This window comes from Mytilus edulis, chromosome 2 (genome assembly GCF_963676685.1).
Source record: "Mytilus edulis chromosome 2, xbMytEdul2.2, whole genome shotgun sequence".
Classification (NCBI taxonomy): Eukaryota; Metazoa; Mollusca; class Bivalvia; order Mytilida; family Mytilidae; genus Mytilus; species Mytilus edulis.
The window spans coordinates 90,758,527-90,780,784 of record NC_092345.1 but is presented as its reverse complement, the minus strand read 5'-3'; the positions used below and the strand labels follow the sequence as shown (position 1 = coordinate 90,780,784).

Below are 22,258 nucleotides of genomic sequence, written 5' to 3'. Positions count from 1 at the left end.
AGCATAACGATCACTTGTACCTCTGTGTAGCATGTTTAACTTTTTTGTTCACTATAAACAATTGATGTGTTTTGGTTCTCTAAACTTAGGACAGTGATATATCACCCTTCGGAGATGTTCAAGATGAATTATGTTTAGATCCCCAGTAATAACATGGACAGACGAGCTGTAATATAAGGCGATTGGAGCAGTCAAATGCCAGAAGTGTTTTAGGTAATGCTCTAAATCAAGGTCCTGCAACGCAGTTATTATCCAATCATTAGATGTGTTTGAGCATGTGATTTCGCCATTTGTTTAGGGACTTTCTGTTTTGAATTTTCCTCGGAATTCAGAAACCAAGTCAGGAAAATTGCCATTGTTATAGTATAGTTCGTTTATGTGTGTGTGTTACATTTTAATGTTGTGTTTCTGTTGTTTCGTAGTTCTCCTCTTATATATTTTATTGTGAATTAATCCACCGTATAACTCAACAAGTAACATGATTAATAAATGGAAATAAATAAACGTCGTGATTGTTTATAATTCACAAATGTCAATTGTATTAAAAACAAATAGAGGACTGCGTCTTGCATCTAGTGTCCAAATCTTTGGTTGGTACCATGATTAGTGGTCTATTTTAAGTTCTAATCACGACCTTTTCTTAAGTGTACGTCGAGGCCATGACCATACTTGTTGACTTCCACCGTGACAAGGTTTCACATTAACTGTTGTCATATCAGTAGACAGTTCTAAACAAATCTTGTCCTGGTAACTAATGATCAGGTTCTCCTGAATATAAAAAAACACAGCGTTACAGCGTGTTTAGTTTGTTGAATATATAGTCTTAACATAAACAATTTAGATTTGGAAGAGGTACAAGTGAGGTTTGGAATATCCTGCGAGCCGAACCTTTTATATACCTTTTATTTTAATTCGGTAGCAAATCCGTTACAATAACCATGTCAGTATGAAAGACGATTAAACTGATGTTGGTTTCGAGCTTAACAGTTACGATGAAAGTTATAATCGGGGAGCTTTTTTTCAAGTTACAGGATGCGTAAAAATAGTCAGGTTGGTGTTATAAGATTGTGTAGAAAAAAAAAATATTTGTAATAATAGAAAAGAAATAAAAATATAAACTATAGTATATTCGAAATTGCTCTTAACATGTGCTTTTTGAAGAAAGAAAATGAAAATTAGTGTTACCGAACTATAATTTTTTCAGAAGAAAAAGTACTGTCCAACTTTGAACGTCAATCGTTCTACATTATAATGACAAAAAAAAATGTTTTCCCATCCCGAATATCCTTTTTTATAATATAAAAAGGAAACTACAAAATTAATAGACTCTTGTTTTTGTATACAAAATGTTATTGCAATATTTAACTTTATTATAACATGGTCTCGTTTAGGATGTTGGTAAATTCCAAGTAACAATAATGTCAATGTCAAGTTCTTATACCATTTACTAATAATGCATGTTAGGGGGTTTGATGTGCTTAATATTGGTTTTGAATTTTCCTTGGATATCTGTATTTTTGTTATTTTACTTTTTATAAATATCCCAAATAACACACAATTAAGCTGCAGTCTAATTTGACATAAACAACTATTCCATAACATAGAAAATAAGGGGAATCCTTTTGTGCAAACTAGTGATAGACATTTTAAAATGATTACAAAACTAGCTTAATATATACATGCTTTTGATTTTCTCGTTGAAACCAATCAAAAACTTCGCTTGATTCATTGCATTTTTTAACAAGACTTAAATTTGATTCAGTTGTGTGTGTTTGTAATGTTTAACTTAGGTCCAATGTTATATTCTATGTAATTTGCAGAAAAAAACAAAGTACTGTACTTGTGAATATGTCCATTTAATCTTTGATGCAAGAGGGTTACATGGCATCACTACGAGAGATTGAGGTCCCTGAAAACCAAGACATCCCTCGTCTCGTCTTATTGTGTTGTCTTCTGTTAATGTCCAGTGCTAAATTGAAAAAAAAAAATCAATATTTACATATCTGTAGTTTTTTAAATTGATTCAATACAAAACAAATATGAGACCTAAGTATTATAATTAGTTTTCGTCATTAATGCTATATGTAGAAACTTAACGAAGACATTCAGATAACTACCATTTTATTGGGCGCATTACATTTGGGCCATTTTTTACCATTCCAATATTTCATTTCCGCCAAAAAACAAAACTACATTTGAGCCAATTTACAACGGAGAAATTTAAGGTATTCTTTTCTACATTGTTATATGATTTTTTTTCTAATATAAAACTGAGAGTCACGTAGGTTTACATTTTTAGGTATGACGATGGCAATGATGGCTTTTATCCTTTTTCATTTGAACTTTGGTGGATAGTTGTCTCATTGGCAATCAAACAACATTTCCGTATATGTTTATGATAGAGGAAATACATCTGTTTTTTTATGACTACACATATAGGTTATCCAGTGTAAATGAGTACATCCATGCCGTTATATTTACAAGTGTTGTGATAGAACAAACGTTTTGTTTTATTCCAGTGCATACTCTTTTTGTTTAAGGTTTTATGGTATCGCTCATGTATAAAGGACTGTGTTTTAACATTTTAATTTATTTAAAACATCTTTTATTAAGTGTATACTGGTTTCATTATGGTTACGATGACTGATTTCGGAAGAATATATTTTACTATGCAATAAACAACTTCGTTTTTAAGTATCACCTATTTTCTTAGAATCTTTTAATGCCAAAAATAGGATACCTGATTGAACGCATAATCACTACATGGCTTAAGACTAACTTCTCTGTACATCATAAAACCCATCACTGGAGATTCTATACATAGTTCAGTAGCTGCATTCCGTATCTGTTAATAAGAATACAAATAAAAAGTAGATCGAACGAACGATGTGTAGTTTTTTTTTAAATCTCCGAATCAACGCAGACAATGCTTAGCAATTGTAAGATACAATTTTGATTATCATAATGAATTTGGCGAAGCTTTTTTGTTATTAACAACAACACATCGGACAATACAGAAGTGTGATTGCAAAATTCAGCAGTAGTACTACTCTTTTTAAAATTGAGACTGGAATGTATGAAGGTTTTAAGTAGAAAACATGATATATATTTTAACAACACTTGTAATGAAAATATCTTAATGGAAGATGAAGATTTGCGTTATTTGTTTTATGAGGCATCTCTTTGAACCGTTAATTTATTATTTTTTGTCTTGTTTTGTTTTTTCATGGTTTGTCTTAAAATTCAAGTATACGACAGTTAATGTAGCACGTACTATTACAAATTTGTAAAACAAAAATCTGAAATAAATTTTCCTTTTTTTTTAATCTTTCAGTTTAGATCCCTTGGCATCAGAATCAAGTAAAATGAGCTTCAATTACATTTGTTCAGAAAATTTCGCATGTATTTAATATTGTTGTCATTGTTCAAGATTACACGCCATTTTAACAATATTTCATGCATTGGGTTCATACTCCTCAATGTCTGATGTTGTCAAGCCAGTATGCTTGAGAAATGTCAATAAGAACTCAATTTCTTTTTGTTGCTTTTAGTTATGTTACAGAAATTTGAATAGCTGAATGATAAACAAGAAAACATTTTGCTAATTTTTGTACATGGGACACTCGTAGGGCTAAGTAATAAATAAAACCAAACTGTGTGTGTGATACTAACATGTCCTGTGGCCTGACTGTTATAGGGAAGAAATAATCCTGGATACACGTTTTTCAAATACCAGTCAAAACTGTGACACTTAAGAGAACTTCTCAATTTTTTACGATCTGTAATGTCACCAATATCAAACTACAAAATGCAATAACTTTCAATACATAATTTATTACATACAAAACTTAAGTCCTTTCATGTAAATGTCCAAGATAGCAATATTGTTTCCCCAATTGACTATCACACATACACAATTTTCGCGTAGTATGACATGTATGATGTAAGTAATGACCACATAGGTAATTGACATGTACTTATAGAGTGTATATATTATTTCTTCTGTCAGCTGACTTTTTATGAATAATCATCAGACTTTGTGAGACTATAAGTTGATTTTCGGTAAATAGTAACTGTTGTTTTAACGCATATCTTCCCTGCATGCTTTCATTTATGAAATACATATTCCTTTAATGCTTACATTTATAAAAAGTAAGATTACAAAAAATACTGAACTCCTAGGAAAATTCAAAACGGAAAGTCAGTAATCAAATCGCAAAATCAAGTGATAAAACACATCATACGAATGTACAACAACTGTCATATTCCTGACTTGGTACAGTAATTTTTAAATGAAGAACATGGTGGATTGAATCTGGTTTTATAGCGCTAAACCTTTCACTTGTATGAAAGTCTATATAAAAAATACATATCCCTTGAATGCCAAAACCTTGGACCGAATACATATGCAGTCGTTGTTTGAGTAAAAATAACAAAAAAAAAAAAGGTAGTAATGTTATATAACATTTAAATGAGCACTTGTTCTTAAATATTAAGAAAAAAAACATATTATAAATAAATTACAAGAAAAAAAAACGATTGGACACTGTAAGATTATGTGTTGAACTTCTTCTTCTTTTTTTCTTTTTTTTTTTTAAATAAACACGAAAAAAGAAACAAATTACATAAACGTATATATTTCATGTTAACCTCAATGTTCACGTATGAACAGCATATATGAAGAAATGAAGATGATATTAATAAGTTCACCTTTAAGCTTTAAATGAACATTTCAAATTATAATATTTTGAAATATATTTTAAACAACAAGAGTAATAACCATAAATTCGAACTTTTATTCATCATGAAATCTGTTTAAAATGAAAATCTCTAAACATCCTAAGACATACGTTTTTTGCAAGGCAAGTGCATATGAATCAGAAATTCTTAGCAAGTTGGAAGAGAGAGAGAAATGTTATTAAACACATGGGTCTTTATTTTGCGGAAAATAATGACAAAAGTCAGCACTCAATTTCGAAGAATTAAACTTTGTTTGTACATTGAATCGATAATACATAGTATAATTATGATATTATTTTATCATAAGAATTTTTACCAGAAATGAATATGAATCCAAAAGCAGAAGCAACACTTACAGTTAACTATTGATTACAAAATTAAGAAAAAAAGTGATTATAGGCATACTGAGGCATAACACAGACGATAGACACGGATCATAAAATTGATTCCAGGAAAAGGTGTTTAGAATTAGAGATCAACACGATTGTTAAAACACACACAAGCACACATACTCCGATTTTAAGGACCGCATTGTACCACTAGGGAGATGAGCGCTTTTGTTCCATGTTAGAGTCCTCGATATACTTTCCAGGTGCAGAACAGCAATTCATCCATTGTTACATTAGTGTTTTGACTTCGGTTAAGGCAAGTGCATACATGTAATAAATGTCATGACATTTTGTCCTCATTCAATACCCTATATTCAAATTAGTTACTGTGATTGCTTACTTACTTTTATGTTATAAAATATTCTGTCATGATAAAATCTTTTAAAGTCATCCATCCAAACTTCAGCCAATCGGAGACTGTTTTTAATCAATATGTGCATGCCATTATCACCCCATGAGTATGGCATGGCATTACGGAACATGTGACCAATGTGAGAACAGGGAACAATTTCCAGTGATCCACCACACATCCAGGTCTACATTGTAAAAACACATTTCAATACAAAACTGAATGTTGACAAAAAACACCAATTTGAATCGATATATAAGTATGAACTTCTTAAGGCATACATTTGTTTAGTTAGGGGCCAGCTGAAGGACGCCTCCGGGTGCGGGAATTTCTCGCTACATTGAAGACCTGTTGGTGACCTTCTGCTGTTGGTTTTTTCTATGGTCGGGTTGTTGTCTCTTTGGCACATTCCCCATTTCCATTCTCAATTTTATCTTATCTGACGAATGCAGCAACCCCTGGTTTGTGCTTATATATGAATAATATTTGAAAGAAATCATCTATCAGTCTTATGCACTACCTATGAAATGTGTTATAATTTTTTTTCTCAAATTGTTTCTTTATTATGCCCCACCTACGATAGTAGAGGGGCATTATGTTTTCTGGCATGTGGGTCCGTTCGTTCGTCCGTCCTTCCGTTCGTCCGTCTGTCCCGCTTCAGGTTAAAGTTTTTGGTCAAGGTAGTTTTTGATGAAGTTGAAGTCCAATCAACTTGAAACTTATTCAAAATTTTCCCCATGATATGATCTTTCTAATTTTAATGCCAAATTATAGTTTTTACCCCAATTGAAATTGATCCACTGAAAATAGAAAATGATGGTGCAAAGTTCAGGTTAAAGTTTTTGGTCAAGGTAGTTTTTGATGATGTTAAAGTCCAATCAACTTGAAACTTAGTGCACATGTTCCCTATGATATGCTCTTTCTAATTTGAAGGCCAAATTAAATTTTTGACCCAAATTTCACGGTCCACTGCACATGGTAAATGATAGTGCGAGTGGGGCATCTGTTTACTAAGGACGAATTATTGTTAAAATCTAAAATATTGTTTAATGTATCCAAAAGATGAGCATTGTGCTTTGACTCTAGATCAGTAGACATTATTTTTGGGTTGTTACTGTAATGATATTTTAACTACGTCTGTATTGCTGATCGTCCCATATGGAATTTGCTCTGTATTTACAGTGAAGTGCTTGTTTTTATTTTTCACTCCCTACCATCTACGTCCTGTTTTTTTTTGTTTTTTTTGTTTTTTTCTTTTTTTTCCGGGACAGTTGTGTTGTGCGTCAGTGATTTATGATGGGTTTTGACTATTACTGTCACGTTATATAGGGATTTCAAAAATAAAAACAACAGATAAGATTAACAGAAAACTACTGCACGATGGTATAAAAGAATGCGTCATAATGTATTTTGGTGTTCCTTTTGATATTATAAATAACTATAAATTTTAATTGTTAATAAAAAAATATACCTTAAAAGATAGTTCTAAATTTTCTGCTCCCCATATCTGGTAGCCGGGATCGTATGTTCCCAAATGTTTGAAAAAATCTACACTAATTGCAAAACAACACCCAAGGAACGTTGGAGTTCTGTAAAGATAGATTTGTTATATTATGACAGTGTCAGAATGTTTTGTCATAAACGAACACTCATCAAAGATACAACTGTACCAGGCATATAATTTGGTTCGCCAGACACGAAAAATTACAACAAATGCAAAGTTAGATGAAAGAGTATTTTTATAATTTTAAAATGTTAACAATTGTAATCACAGCTCTTATTCTGCTTTTCATCTGAATTCAATTAACATTTCAAATTTGTGCAAGCAAAATGTATATACCTAAATTATTATGATTAGAAACATTATTTTGAAGTTTTGATAAACCTTTCATTTCGATATACTACTATTTTTCTATCTAAAAATTATATGTGACTATCTATAAATGAGGATGAGTACTTTACAGAGTCTATAACACTAGTTCTCCTCTTCAATTCTTCCTCTGGAACAGGTCTCCAGTTAAAATTCAAATCGAAGTCGAACCCTCCCATGTGCATCTGTTCTATATTTACTGGGTTAAACTGAAATGTTTCTGCTGATATTTGATCAGCTAAGGGAACAGCAACTGTTTTGTTACATTGTGCTATTTTATCTAATAGTGGTTCCAGCCAGCCTAAAAGAAATACAATAAATTTGACACGTTCAATATATAATATAGTTACTGTAACCACAGCTATTTTGTGAGTAGACTACTGGAGTTATAGTCCTTGTGATTTGCCTTGAGCGAATACAATAAGTTGAAAGTAATCTCTCGTTTTATCCAAGGATTTCATCTGCAAACATGCAGTTGATACCAACGGATTTTGTGTTGAGGTTACCGTAATTAAAAAAAACTGTAAGCACTCAAAGTAGACCATTTCATCCCTTTAACAAAAGTATGTGGATATATGTTCACACACACATTGAGAAAAAAAACCATTGTATCACGGAAAGCAAATGACAACATGGGAAAAGTTTATTTATTAAAAAAAATCATTATCAAAGAAAATAAATTACTAATATTTAAGGACGAAATTAATCACCATCCTGTTAATGAAATATTACATACCATCCGAACATTCACAGTGAGAGTCTAAAAATATAGCAACTGCTGTGTTAACATGGGAAAACCCCAATAATCGAGCTTTGATTAAGCCCGATCTAACACCTGTTCGAAGCAGATGAACATTAGAAAATCTATCAACTTCTTTGGTTAGCATCTGGTGAAGATGTTCTGAAACAAAATAGGAATATAATAACAAAGGTGTATGATTAGCTACAACCAGGATCGTCTCATTCAATTGATATCCTTATCATATATACTAAATTCCAAAACGCAGCCTTTTATTGGATAATACGACGGAAAATGTCTACTTTAACACATTGCTTAGCGGGTAACAAATGCCGTTTTCTTCTATGTAATCCTCTCGTTTCCACCAATAAGAAACCAAAGAAATAAAAATGTAATTCAAATGACAATAATGATAGATCATTTAGTAAATTAAAGTACTGAGTTCACTAGTCTATGTTTTGGACATTTAAAATGCTATACCTCTGCCATCTGCAAGGACATAAAGACCAATAACGTATTGTTAGAAAATGAGCCACTAGCCTTTGTTAGTCTTGTATGATTTTTAATTTTAGTTTCTTGTGTATAATTTGGAGTTTCGTATGACGTCCATTATCACTGAACTAGTATATATATATTTTGTAGGGGCCAGCTGAAGTACGCCTCCGGGTGCGGGAGTTTCTCGCTGCATTGAAGACCTATTGGTGACCTTCTGTTGTTGTCTGTTCTATGGTCGGGTTGTTGTCTCTTTGACACACTCCCCATTTCCATTCTCAATTTTACTGATATTCATATTACAAATAAGGGAATTAGTAAAATATTGCCATATTTAGATGTTTTATTTTGCATCAAAAAGGTCCCAAAGCTGTAATTTAAGTATGTGAAACATTTTGTAGCATTTTTTTTCATTTTTTAATGAGTTTATTATTGTGTTAATTAGGTCACAAAATCAAAACCTAATAAAAGTAAGAAGGAATGGGTTCTGGCTTTTATGGATAGTTTGTAATCCAGCGGCCCAGTTTACACACCAATAACCTAAAATTAGACAATGTGTTCAATCCTTATTAATCTTAACCCAAACATTTATAAGTGTTTCTATTTTAATTTCAACTTTCGAGGATCCCCAGTATTCATGCATTCATGTATATCATACATGTATAACGAAATAGTGTTTATCTTTCTTTGGTTAATAAAGTAATTTCGGCAAAGCAAAAACCAAGCTAAGGGAAGTCATTCCAACGGACCTAACGCATTCTAATATTTGTTGATTATCATATGTATCTTATAAAATTATGATGAAATAGAAATAGACTAAATATCTATTTTAAAATATCAGAAATAATAATTTCTGCCTACAAATTGGCATGTAATTATGTGTTTACGAATTAACTTCTTCTGGAGCTGGTTACTGACAATCTCTCTTTTAACATGGTACTTCATTTGTCTTTATATTTTTCAAAATTATAACCACACCTAAATCAGCTGCCTAAATTGTCCTGAATTAGACTGTTGTACTACATGCAGTTCCGAAGAAGCTTTGCTCTTGTATAAAAAATATAAATACTTTTGTTTGTACTCCTGGCGTGCAACTTACCTGATGTAACCTCTCTCACCTATTTTGTACATATTGTAAATATTTAAAGCATTGTCTTTATGAGAATACAGATATATATCAAATAATACATATATAAAAGGGAGAAAGAGCAGATTGTTAACTACAGTCTGACAAACACATATCTCCTAATGATCTATGCCAGACATAAAGAGTAGAGTTTAACCTTAAAGGTATACATGCGCATACATGTACTTTTCTGTTGTTGAAGACCGCATTCGCCCCTTGATGTATATTTGTTTCGTTATGTTGCTGTTTGGGAATACCCACATATACGTATCCTTTAATGTACATTGTATGCTACCAATATCCCTCCTTTATTCATATAAACTCTATGATTATCATTTTAACCTTGTGTTGAGGCATCATCAACCAGGAAGATGTCCTTCAACAAATCTGAAGGTGATGTGTTTAATATACTGTATACAGTCCTCCATAAAACACTCCAAGCCTCGTTATGGAATATAATTACAACTGATGCTTCTGGTAAATCTTCTTTATAAACAACCTTTGTACACCTGCAAAAGTATTTAGATTTATATAAAGGATAATTTATTCTCTAAGATGATCAAATTTCAATTATTGGTTTTTTGTGCATTTTTTTAGACATGTTCGTGTTTGCAGTGACATCATATTTTCTGAGAAAGTATCGTCGAATATTTTTTTCAAATAGCTAGGAATATAGAAAATATGGTTTGATACAAACATTTACAATAAAATTCTATCATAAATATATAAATTTATTGAGGAAACTTGCAGGACTCTTTCTGCGCGAATTTGATACAAATTGAATCCGCAATTTAACACCAGCCTGTTTATGCTCAAGTTATCTAGATAGCAAAATTTTTTTGAATTATCCTTAAAGTTTATCTTAAAAATATTTGAGTTCCAAAGTACATCCGCTAATATTTCAGTGTTTAAGTGAATTTAGTTTGTGAAAGGCAACTGTTTGTATTTTTTGATATACGACAGTGTCTGATTTATTATTGCTTTGCCTGTACTTACGTGTTTAAGTAACCAGTTCTTGCTCTTCCACTTATACAGTTTAACTTTTTTGTTTTTGTTATAAAATAAAGTTTTTGTCATTTAAGGAATTCCTTTTTGTTTTGGGGTGAATAAGAGCTTCGCGGGTTCCATTGCGTTCAGAAATATTTGGAGTATGACTATCGAACTCAGGCTCATGTTTACGGATACAACACATCAAAATACGGGATTTGGTGCACATTTAAGTACTACGAGCACTGGGTAGGTTTTACGATCGTAAATAGATGTAAGAATTAAGATGTGGAATGATTGTCAATGTGACAACTCCGTATCCAAGTCACAATATGCAAAGGTTGACCATTAAAGGTCAAAGTACGGCCCTGGCTCACACCGACCAGCAAGTTATAAAGGGTCCAAAAAATGGCCCAGTCTATTGTAACAGTAGCTGACTTGATGTATTTTATATTGTGGGGTGAGTTGATAGCTTATTGACTGAAACTTGGCGTAACCTTTTACCATGGCCAATCAAGGATGAATGATAAATTATTTACAGGGTAATATTCGCAAAAACAATTATTTAATGAAGTATTATAATCCACCTCAATGTTTTATGTATTGTGTATTATTGTGTATCTTTGTGTATCATTATGTCTTACAAATCATGTCTGTGGTCTCCAACGTATCGATTAACTGGTATAAGGTCACTAGCATATTGATTAAAAGCATTTTTCTTCCATCCGTCGTCATATGTCTTTTTTTGTAAAGGTGACAGAAGACTTTCATCAACACTTACACCTTTCCCTTTGTAACCTTTAAAGATAAACAACAAAAATATTTCAACCTCCTTAACCACACACTCGAAGTTGTTATCTAATATATAAACTATTATGCGAACTATCTTTTGTAAGCTATGACTTTTCATTTTTATATTCGAGCGTCACTGATAGTGTTTTGTAAACGTACACGCAGAATGTAACATGTCTTATCATGGTATAAAGAACAATTTGATACACCGAATATTGAAAATAAATCTTGCTCAGCTACCGTGTGTGTGCAAATTCCATGAGGCTTTAACAGTCTTCGGTTTTTACCTCATGGAACAGGGGAAATACGCGTATTTAAAGATACACGTATTTATATGGTCCGATTACACAGTTATCGTCCTTAGATTTTCGTTGTCTATACAAATATAGTCAACTGTGTGGACAGTGTTTAACTTGCTATTTTTTTTTCATGCACTTTCCATTTCTTTTTTGGCGTGAAACATTAAAAGCCATAAAATAAAATGTTAAAAATATGTATGTGCTGAATTTTTATGTTAAGTAGTGATTTGGTCCAGTTAAAAAGGTAAAAATTTAGTATGTAGAAAGCTGTAAAACTGTATTGTAGACCCCCTTAAAATAAAATTCTAAATATTTTGAGTAAGTGTTGATAGAAATTTCTATAATTTGGGAATTAATTGTCCCAATAGTATTACACGAAAGTGTATTTTTTTTTGAGATAGAGCAGGTGCGTTTTTTTTTAATTTTAATTAAATGTATAAAAGTAACGCACTGCGGAATAATTGTGTTCTCAGGCCATATTGACCAGTGCTGTTCGGACACTTCCGTTACGGTCGGTCATGATTTATACAAAATTATTCTCAGTGTATACAGTAGCTTTCGCATTTTGGATTTACCCGTGAAATATGAAAACTGAAAAAGCTGAAAATCGACTGAATACAAATAGATAAACTATAACCTATATTTTGTATCGAGTGAAACTCATTTTCGCGTTATACAATGTCTTTTCTTTCGTGTACCTAACTGCGACTTTTTGAATATTTTCAATATGAGATAACAATGAAGTTACTATTTCTTCTATGCCCGCGTCACACTGTCCCGATTTTTATATACGATGGACACCCGAATGCGAAAATTGTAAGTTCGTACGAAGTTGGTGCCGATCTCGTTAAAATACCAAAAGGTGACCGAAGCAAGTACGATGAATAACGAAGTCTATACGATGGTGCCGAATTTATATACGATAGCAAAAGATGGACATACGAAGGTTAACCGAAGACGGGTATTTAAGCTTCATATCTCAGCCGAAGCCTATACGATAGATCACGCAGGCTACACGATGGATTACGAAGGCTACACGTTGGATTACGATGATGGCGCGATGGCCATACGATGTCTAAACAAGGTCACAGTGGCAGTTGTAATACAAGGCAATATCACCCTTGTGGACACTCTAAAACCAGTATGCTTCAAAAGATTTTAACCACATTTGGTATATTGTTCCTCCTTGTAATGATCTAACTTTTTTTACGTTCAAGGCCAAAGGTCAAGGACTTGTTTTTTTTCTCCTTGAAATAGCATAATACACAGGAAATTGGTTGCTCATATTTTTACCTGCTGGTTCTAAAGACAATATTAAATGTATTTCCAGTAACTGAATGTTTTGGTTGATTTCTAAAAAAATAGTTTATGTATCAAATATGCATATTCAATTTACCATTTTCTGCATGTGTCATATACAAATATAGTATCCATATTTGTCCCCAATATGTTACATACGGGGGGATGCCACGCTCGGCATTGCCTTGTTTTAACTGTAAAATGTGTGCACTAGTCTGAATAATCACCCATAATTAAGCCCATGTATACTGATCTATCTTAAAGGTAAGGTAATGGGTTCGTTGATCCCTTTTATTCAAAAAGAGCGCTTTTTCAGGAGAATATCATAATAAATAATATAGACAAAAGGAAGGGTGTGGGGAAAGCAATAAATGCGGCAAAATATGACATATAGAAAACAAAATGGTTATGGAGTAAACATTCGTGTGACAACAACTCAGACGAAACATAAAAAATCAGAATAATGAAGAAAAAGTTGGTTTCCCTATATACGTGTACCTGCAGTGTTGGTGTATGAGGCGCGTTTATAATTTTCATTATGTTACTTGATATGAAAAATTGACAAAAAATAATATTTTACTTGTAAAAGTAAATCCTGAGCCTGTAAAAGCTGCTCTTCTTGTTCCATTTGAATTAATAGAAACAACGCTGTCCCTTTCTTGTTCTCATAGAATCATATGATATGAGCTCCATGTTTTGTGAACGTCTTTCTTAACCGTCGTATTAGACTGACCAGTGCATATCGCTCATGACACTTTAAATGTATTTTAGCGCGAAAATTAACTTACATTTAGCTGGATTTATTGCCGTCGTAGTACCATCTTGTCGCCTTCGTACTTTTATTCGATGGCAACACGACGGGATTACGAGGTTTTCACGAAGTCGTGTTGCCATCGTAAGACCCTCGCGTAGCTTCGTGATTCATTCGTGTAGACATCGTAATGTCAAAACTGCCCGATGAAAACGATGGAAACACGAATGCAATACGATGTTCAAAGATGCATTCCCGATGACATAACGATGGTGAGGATGGTGATACGAACTCTATACGAACCCTCAACATCGGACGCACCTTCGGGGATTTTTTAACATGTTAAAAAATTTAGAACCCTTCCCGAAGTTGTCCCCGAAAGCTAGAAAAAGTGGCCGATGGTTCTACGATGGTTAAAGATGGCACTACGAATAGCCCGATCTGGATACGATCAGTCCCGATTTTGAAAATTTCCATACTCGTGTTGCCATCGGCGTAAAAATCGGGACAGTGTGACGCGGGCATTACCGATTTTGTCTATTTTCAATTATATGATAAACCAACAAAAATGTATTGCCATTTTAGTGTCCACAGATTATTTGTATGTGGGTAGGCTAGTTTAAAAATAAACTGTTTCATATGTATTACCTACCCACTATTGAATGACTGTAGTTTGTATTCCATCTATGGGGTGTGTTTGCTTGCTCTACCAACTGATCTCTAAATTCAGCCTTTCCCGTGATGTTATCCGGACATTCAGATATGTTCGCCAAATTCCGTACAGTTTTAGCCCTGATATAGTTGGCGCTTTCCATCCATGTTTGACTCAATAGTATATTGTATTTTTTACTGATTAAGATAGTCACACATATCCAAATTAAACAAAATAAACACGTAAACTTTATCAGAAACCGCCTTTCAGATCTTCGCATTATTTAAATTGTAAATCAAAGAAATTAATACTTTCTTTACTTTGCGACGGAAAGAAGACAGGTGATAAAACACCTAAATGAACTATCCTTTCCTGGCATAATCCTAAAAATAGAACAATAGCAGGACTTACACAAAGAGTATCAAGTGTGGGCAATATACACACATACAATATAAACATATACAATATAGACACATACAATATAAGCACATACAATTCGATTTATTTAAACCTTTGTATAGATTCCTTTACAGTTCGGGTTTTGCTCATTTTTGAAGTATGAGTGATGACCTATAGTTGCTTACATCTACGGTATTTGGTTTTTGTTTTGCAATTAAAATGTACCACACTTTCTCATTGCAAGTTACATAAAAACATGCAAAAATTAAAATCACAAAAATACTGAACTCCAAGAAAAAATCAAGACGGAAAGTCCCTAACCAAATGGCAAAATCAAATGAGAAAACACACCAAACGAATGGACAACAACTGTCATATTCCTGACTTGATACAGGCATTTTCAAATGTAGAAAATAGTTTTACTCAACATTTATTTATGTTGAGTAAAACTGTCTATTTTCGAAGTTTCAAGATAAGCAATTTAAATTAAAAAGTTGTTATATTGACAAAGGTACAGGTGCACCTTTCCACCAGTGTTTTTTTGAACAAAATATGTAGAAATAAACAACTATAAAGTGTATCGAAATGACAAAATGTAGTTTAATCAAGAAAACTAACGGTCTGAAGACTAATGACTCAATTTAATGTTTGTAACTTGCAGCTTTCTCCAAATATCCAGGATACGTTGCAATTTTTTGTTTCTTGAAAAATATTATAACAAGGATTGTAAATAAAATGTGTTTGTTACCATCACACGACTGAACATCAGATCGCCGACACTGTGAACCGTGCCATGACGTGGAGCTATTTCCACATGACAGAAAGAATATTTACGATCGTCAGTATATGGTAACTTAACCAACCATGTCCTTTTCTGTGTTATTTGATCTTCACATAACACGGGAAGTTTTTTCAGGCGAAATTATCAAATAACGTGTGCCGGCTTTAAACACATCTACAGTCATCCCAACTGACATTATGATGTCATTTGATAATCCTTACCACTTCTAGTGCAATAGCTGCATATTTGTTTTTATTCTGAGTTTCTATACAGTTCTGATGGAAATTCACAAAACAAAACACTCATTAGAGATTCGACAATAGTGTTTACTAGATTTTTAGTCATAAGACTTTAGATACAATGAAAACAAATTAACGTGCATAAGATATTATGGACATAAATTTTATCAGTGGTTGCTGAAAATATAATATGTATTTTATAATGATTTGCTGAAATATTTTTTTCAGCAATAACGTTTCGTTTGTCAATGAGTATTTACATTTTTATATACATACACATTGCTTACCTTTACTCTACGACCACTGTCCGGTGTGTACAATTATATTACTATATCTTGAATTGGTTTAATCATAGTTACTGAGGAATTATATTGAATTAAACTGTGATAAAATAAGATTATGATAACATTTATAACTCTAAATAAATCTGAAACCAAACTTACCAATACGAAGTTTGATAAAAACTTTCTTACTTAGTCTTCACTAAATATTCATTGCCTTTATAGAAATGAACATGTTTAAAACTACCGACTTTGTCTCGTATCTTGGCATTTTCATTCTAAACAAACTTAACACTAATATTCTTGCATAATTTATATTTATTTTGTTTACATGCAGATAAATAGGTTTAATCAAATGTATTTCAGGTGGTAAAAAGACCAAAAAAGACAATAACGGTACATTTCGATTGCTATATTTTAAATTATATCTATGTCTGTGGCAATCCGACGTTTATTTCATCCGTAATTAAAAATTTTCCATCGGATATAATTATTTATATAGTAATTATTATAATAGCAAGTACGGATACTGTTATATAAACACTAGAGGATCCAATGAGCCTGTGTCGCTTTCCTGATATTTTTTGTATACTGCATTTTACCCCTATGTTCTATTTTTAGCCATGTCAGCCATGTTGGTTGACTAGTATGGTTAATCTATTAGTAATTTAAAATACCCTAGTGATGATTGTGGCCAAGTTTCAGTTTGTTAAATTTGTCTCAGTAGGTTCCGAGGAAAAGATTAACAAAAAATGAAGAAAAATTGTTAAAAAAGGACTTTAAAGGGCAATAACTCCTGAAGGGGTCAATTAACCATTTTGGTCCTCTTGAATTATTTGTAGATCTTACTTTGATGAACATTATTGTTTTTTTTTTACAGTTTATCTTTATCTATGATAATATTCAAAATAAAAACAAAAAATTGGAAAAAAAATCATAAATATTACTTATTCAAGGGCATCAACCAAACAGATAATTCTTAACCTGATGAACATTTAACCTCGATATCTTAAACTAGATACCCAAATGATGATTGTGGATCACTTTGGTTAAATTTGGCCCAGTAGTTTCAGAGGAGAAGGGTTTTATAAAAGTTAACAGAGGACGACGGACGCCAAGTGATGAGAAAAGCTCACTTGGCCTTTTCAGGTGAGCAAAAATTTAAATGATAACAAAAAGTTCCTTAACAACTGATAATGAAAGGTGCAAATAATTTTAATCTTGACGTAATTTTAATCCATTGAAAAAATCAACGAAAAGAAAGAAGATTTATCAGATAAAAGCACAAACTTAATAACCCTGACTGCAGCCTAATTTAAATTTATTTATGAGAATTTATGTGAATGGTAATGTGTATCAGGGACCGTGCACACCAGCAACTCTGTGTTCAAGGTTAAGTGTTGGAAATGTCGGTCAACTGGAACGAAATTGTAATAAAAAATATACTAAAATAATTCGCAAAAAGTCTACAAAAAAAAAATTGACAGACTGAATTTCTCTGAAATTGTCTCTGAAGCTAGCTGTAAATCGGTCATTATGAATGCATATATTCTTTGGTAGGCATTGACTTTTCAAAGGATTACAGGCTTTAAACATATGCCATTCCATGCCGGCTGTCGTAGTAAGTATTGAAAAGATCTTCTTCCCTGATATCAATAGACAAAAAAGATTCCAAATTTCGTAATTTCAATTTGAGTTATTTCCTTTGACCGACATTTTAAAAGGATAAACGGTTGATTTCTTCTTTGACCAACCAAATGGAAACCTGCAATTCACACAAGTCTTATAAGAATTCCGTACCAGATCGTAGTGATAAACTAAAAGGTTTGTCTAATTTAAAAGACTAGTGGTCAGTATAACAACTAGAAGTGGGCTGATTTAGATGGAATTTGTACACTTAAACTTCCAGCATTACCTTATTTTTTTTCAATAAAATACTAAAAATGCAAACAAACAAAAAATGATTAAAAAAATACATGTGTAACCGAAAGTGTTAATTAGCATCTAAAGATTGCAATGTAGGTTTTTTTTGTGAAAAAACTTACTGTTATACTTTAGAAATAATTGTAACGGATTTTAAGAAACCCCATGCTCCCACTGAAAAAAATATAGTTTAGATTTGTTAGTGTCTTTCGCATTAACATATAATAGAAAACGTCTTTAAACTAAATCCATTGGATGTTTGTTGTTTACTGATTGATATTTCAGTCTTAGAGACTTATTTTTTTATTAGTTGTTATTGGCTTTGAACTGGCTGTCAGTAACTACTAGTACTCTCAGATCTTAACTTTGTCTTTTATTAGCGATGGATATTTAATTTCCGTGCCTTGTCGGGTTTGCGTTTTTGTTAGTTGTGTTTCTTCCTTGTATCTATCTGATTAGTACTCTCATATATGTATTTCACGGTCTTTTTGTTTTGTTTCTAGGGATGTAAAAATACCCTGCCACGTCTCGCCTTTGATAAATGTTTTTCTGCTTTCTATCGATCTACTGAGTTCAGCCCTTTTCAACTGATTTCTGTATTCTGTTCTTATATCAGGGGGATGATTTTGCACCATCAAACAAAGTTAATTCCGCAAAATTCGGAAAGTCCCTGAACCAAGTCAGAAGCCGTTGCCTTTTCTGATGAAAAGTTGTCTCATTAGAAATCATACCATATTTTTTTTTTATATTGCCCAAATATTACTGCAAATTAAACAGTTGTCATACATATTCAAATTACAAAGAAGAGTGGTGAAGTGGACAAACAATTAAAAACTTTTGATATCGGAAAAAATCATTGTGTTTTACCAGGAAATATATACGTCTTCCTTTGTAACACGTATGAATTGTTAATTCATAAATTCAATCCAAATGTTGTTTTATTTCACTGATAGTGCGTGTTTGTGTGGGTGTAAAACCATAAATTTATCATGTAGATCACTAAATCCTGGAGTTTGAAATCAGAGTCTAAATCGCTTGACTTGTATTTATGTGTAATGGATTAGTATTTCCAATATTTTTATCTAAGACCAAACACTAAAGATTCTTTTTAAATTTGGTCCAATATTGAATGTTGTTTGCACTAAGAAAGCTCTCGCCACGAATAGAGATTATTACCTACAGATGGTTGTATTCTGCTTTTCTTCTGTTATATTCTTTTGACTGCACATCTTCCCCAAATCTATGAATCTTCGTCGCTCTCCAATCTTCACCAGATGTTTCGATCCTGTACCATTACATCCTCCGGTTGACGGGCCAGAAGAGGTGGCCATACCTCTACTCATTAGCACTAGCAAGATGAAAGTTTTGCTGTTTCCCCTAGCTGTCTTTCTTGCCTTTCCGACTATTCCCTTTGCCTGTAGCATCCTCCATACTGACTTTGCAGAAAAACCTCTGCAGAATACTATCTTATTTCACATTTTAGTGTACACCATGCGTGACATCGTTCATCAATTGGTATACGTCTAGTACCCACATATTGAACCCCGGCACATTCTTCATGTCTTTGCTGTCCCAGTCAGGAGCCTGTATTTCGGTGGTTATCGTTAGTTAATGTATTTTCTCGTTCATTTTTTCTACATACATTAGGCCATTAGTTTTTTCTTTGTCTTAATATAAATAGGTAAAAAAAAATATAATGTATATTAAAACAATCTCATCAGAGCACTGTTTTAACTTTCAGTGACGTCATGTTCTACAATCCTGACAGGTTTGGTCAGTTTTACGGCTAGACAGTTCAAAAGTTAGAACTGATCAAGTCGGTTTTGCCGACAGTTCTACGGTTAGAACTGATGGTCAGTTCTGCTGTCATTTCTACGGTTAGAACTGATTTGGTCAGTTCTGCTGTCAGTTTTACGACTATAACTGGTTTAGACAGTTCTACCCTAGGACTGATCCTGACAGTTTTAGTTCTCTAAGTTCTAAGACAGTTTAGAACAGTTCTATGACAGATTATTCTGACATTTCTAATGAGAGGTTAGACGTGACCTCCACTTTACTTCTGCAAATAACAGACATCCAGATCCTTATGTACTTCGTGTAATCCATTATTACTGACAATTAACAAATTCAATTTTTTTATGCGTTACCTAATTTTAGTAATTGTGTCTCTCTTTTCATCGATCCAGTTTTAAATTTATCGGAGACCGGTGATTTAAAAAATATCTAATGGTATAATCTCCCCCCAGTTTTTGGTGGGTTTTGTGTTGCTTATTCTTTAGTTTTCTATGTTGTGTCTTGTTTACTTTTGTTTGTCTGTTTGTCTTTTTCATTTTTAGCCATGGCATTGTCAGTTTATTTTCGATCTATGAGTTTGACTGTCGCTCTGGTATCTTTCGTCCCTCTTTTATCAAAGGTATTTGGTAAACAATATCGACGATTGTTTGACCCTAGAAAATATCATATATAAACAAAAATTATTCAGCAAGGTAACTTGAAGATTTAAACACACATTTTTTTTTTTATCTTTTATTTGTTTTTCAATAGTCAGGATTTAACATACATGTACCCCTACACTACCACCTGACAAGGGTATCAAGGGGTTACATATTATAGAAAATAATTCAGTATACAATTTTTATCACTGACAAATTGATTTTTACAATTATAATATTTAAGGTTACATATAAGTTTTATTTGGTAATATTTTCTCGCTCTCTGACTTTCTCTCATACATTACAAATACTCTTCACTCATTTGTTATGCTACAATATGTATCTTGACTTACATTTAAAAAAAATAATAAATATAATATAATAAAGGATAAATTTTTACTCATAATGTATATAAAAATAAAAATAGAATTTCTCATTTATATGTAACAATAATTAGTTGAATATTACATGTAAAGGAGACCAAAATTTTTCACACACTTGGACTCTGTTATTTTTCTCTGCAATATAATGTTCAAGAAATTGGTATTTCTTTATTCTATTCTTTAACCCAACCATATTTGGTTTTGTTTCATTTAATTTACATTTGTATATATAATTCTTTGTAATTATGACTAACAGATTCAGTAATAAACTTTCATGTTTGCAACCAAGAAACACATTCTCTTTGTTAAGAACAAAGTTTACAAAAAAAAGATTTACTATATTTGAAAAAGATTGCCACAATTGAAAAGTTATTGGGCATTCAAAAAAAAGGTGTTCAATGGTTTCTTCACCAAGTTTACAAAAAGTACACATCTTGGTGTCTTTTAATTTAATTTTGTATAAAAAGGTATTAGTTGCTATGATTCTATGCAGAAATTTGTATTGAAAGGTTCTTAAATAAAGATCTCTACAAGATTTTTTGGTTATCCTGAAATATTCTGACCATTCTGTTAAATCAATAATCAACAGTTCTTCCCATTTCGAAAATTTGACTGTTGGTAGTTCTATAACTTTATTTACTAAATTTTTATATACAAATTTAGCTTTCACATTACCTATAATTCTCTTTAAAAAAATATCACCATTATAGGCGAGTGACTTATTTCAAAAAGACGCTTAGTTAACGACTTTAATGCACCCACCTAACACACGGCTGTATTGTATATCATTCGAAAGCTGATAATCTGTACTTTCTGTTTTGCCCGGTCGTAAAAAAATCGTACGGTGCATTTTCTGTTAAATCAAGGTCAAAGGTCATGAAAAAAAATTCCAATTTTTGCGATTACTAAATAAAACGCCATTTTCTAATTCTTGTACCATAAAATTTTCCAAAAGATCATATGAACTTTATGGAACATGAAACATAATTTTTAAATAAAACAAAAAATAAGAGATTCGATGCGCAAAATTTCCCGAAATTTGAAATTTATCACCAATCCTAAAAAAATGAAAAATTATTCAAAAAGCAAAATATATCTTGTGGAATCGATATTTGTATGCTAAAACAATAGATAAATGTATATGTTTTAGGTCAAGGAATATTTGTTTTGTAATTTTAAGATGCAATTATTAGTTATTGTTCATGGAACAGCCTTCTATTGAAGTGTTTGCAGTTGCCCAAAAATCTGCCATCTGCAAATAACGATCATTTTGTTAATCTATCATGTTAAAATAGCACATCGCTAATTGTGAATATCAGGGAGGAAAATGATTTT

General features: G+C 32.1%; 1 protein-coding gene across 2 annotated transcripts; it reads right to left on the bottom strand.

Annotated features, from left to right (window-relative positions):
• Window positions 1-512: 512 nt before the first annotated feature.
• On the bottom strand, window positions 513-16,223 carry LOC139513389 (putative polypeptide N-acetylgalactosaminyltransferase 9). 2 transcript variants are annotated; one of them, XM_071301810.1, is made up of 12 exons: window positions 16,192-16,223; window positions 14,486-14,868; window positions 11,337-11,490; window positions 10,048-10,214; window positions 8,085-8,249; window positions 7,436-7,649; window positions 6,950-7,067; window positions 5,474-5,665; window positions 3,673-3,801; window positions 2,741-2,845; window positions 1,841-1,969; window positions 513-768 (listed from the first exon to the last, which is right to left on the bottom strand). In XM_071301810.1, exons 2-12 carry the CDS (start codon window positions 14,763-14,765, stop codon window positions 628-630), a joined length of 1,794 nt encoding a protein of 597 aa, XP_071157911.1. In that variant the 5' UTR covers window positions 14,766-14,868; window positions 16,192-16,223; the 3' UTR covers window positions 513-627. The 2 variants fall into 2 exon arrangements, with proteins under 2 accessions (XP_071157911.1, XP_071157912.1); XM_071301811.1 differs by lacking the exon at window positions 16,192-16,223 and having other exon boundaries at window positions 14,486-14,881.
• Window positions 16,224-22,258: the final 6,035 nt, after the last annotated feature.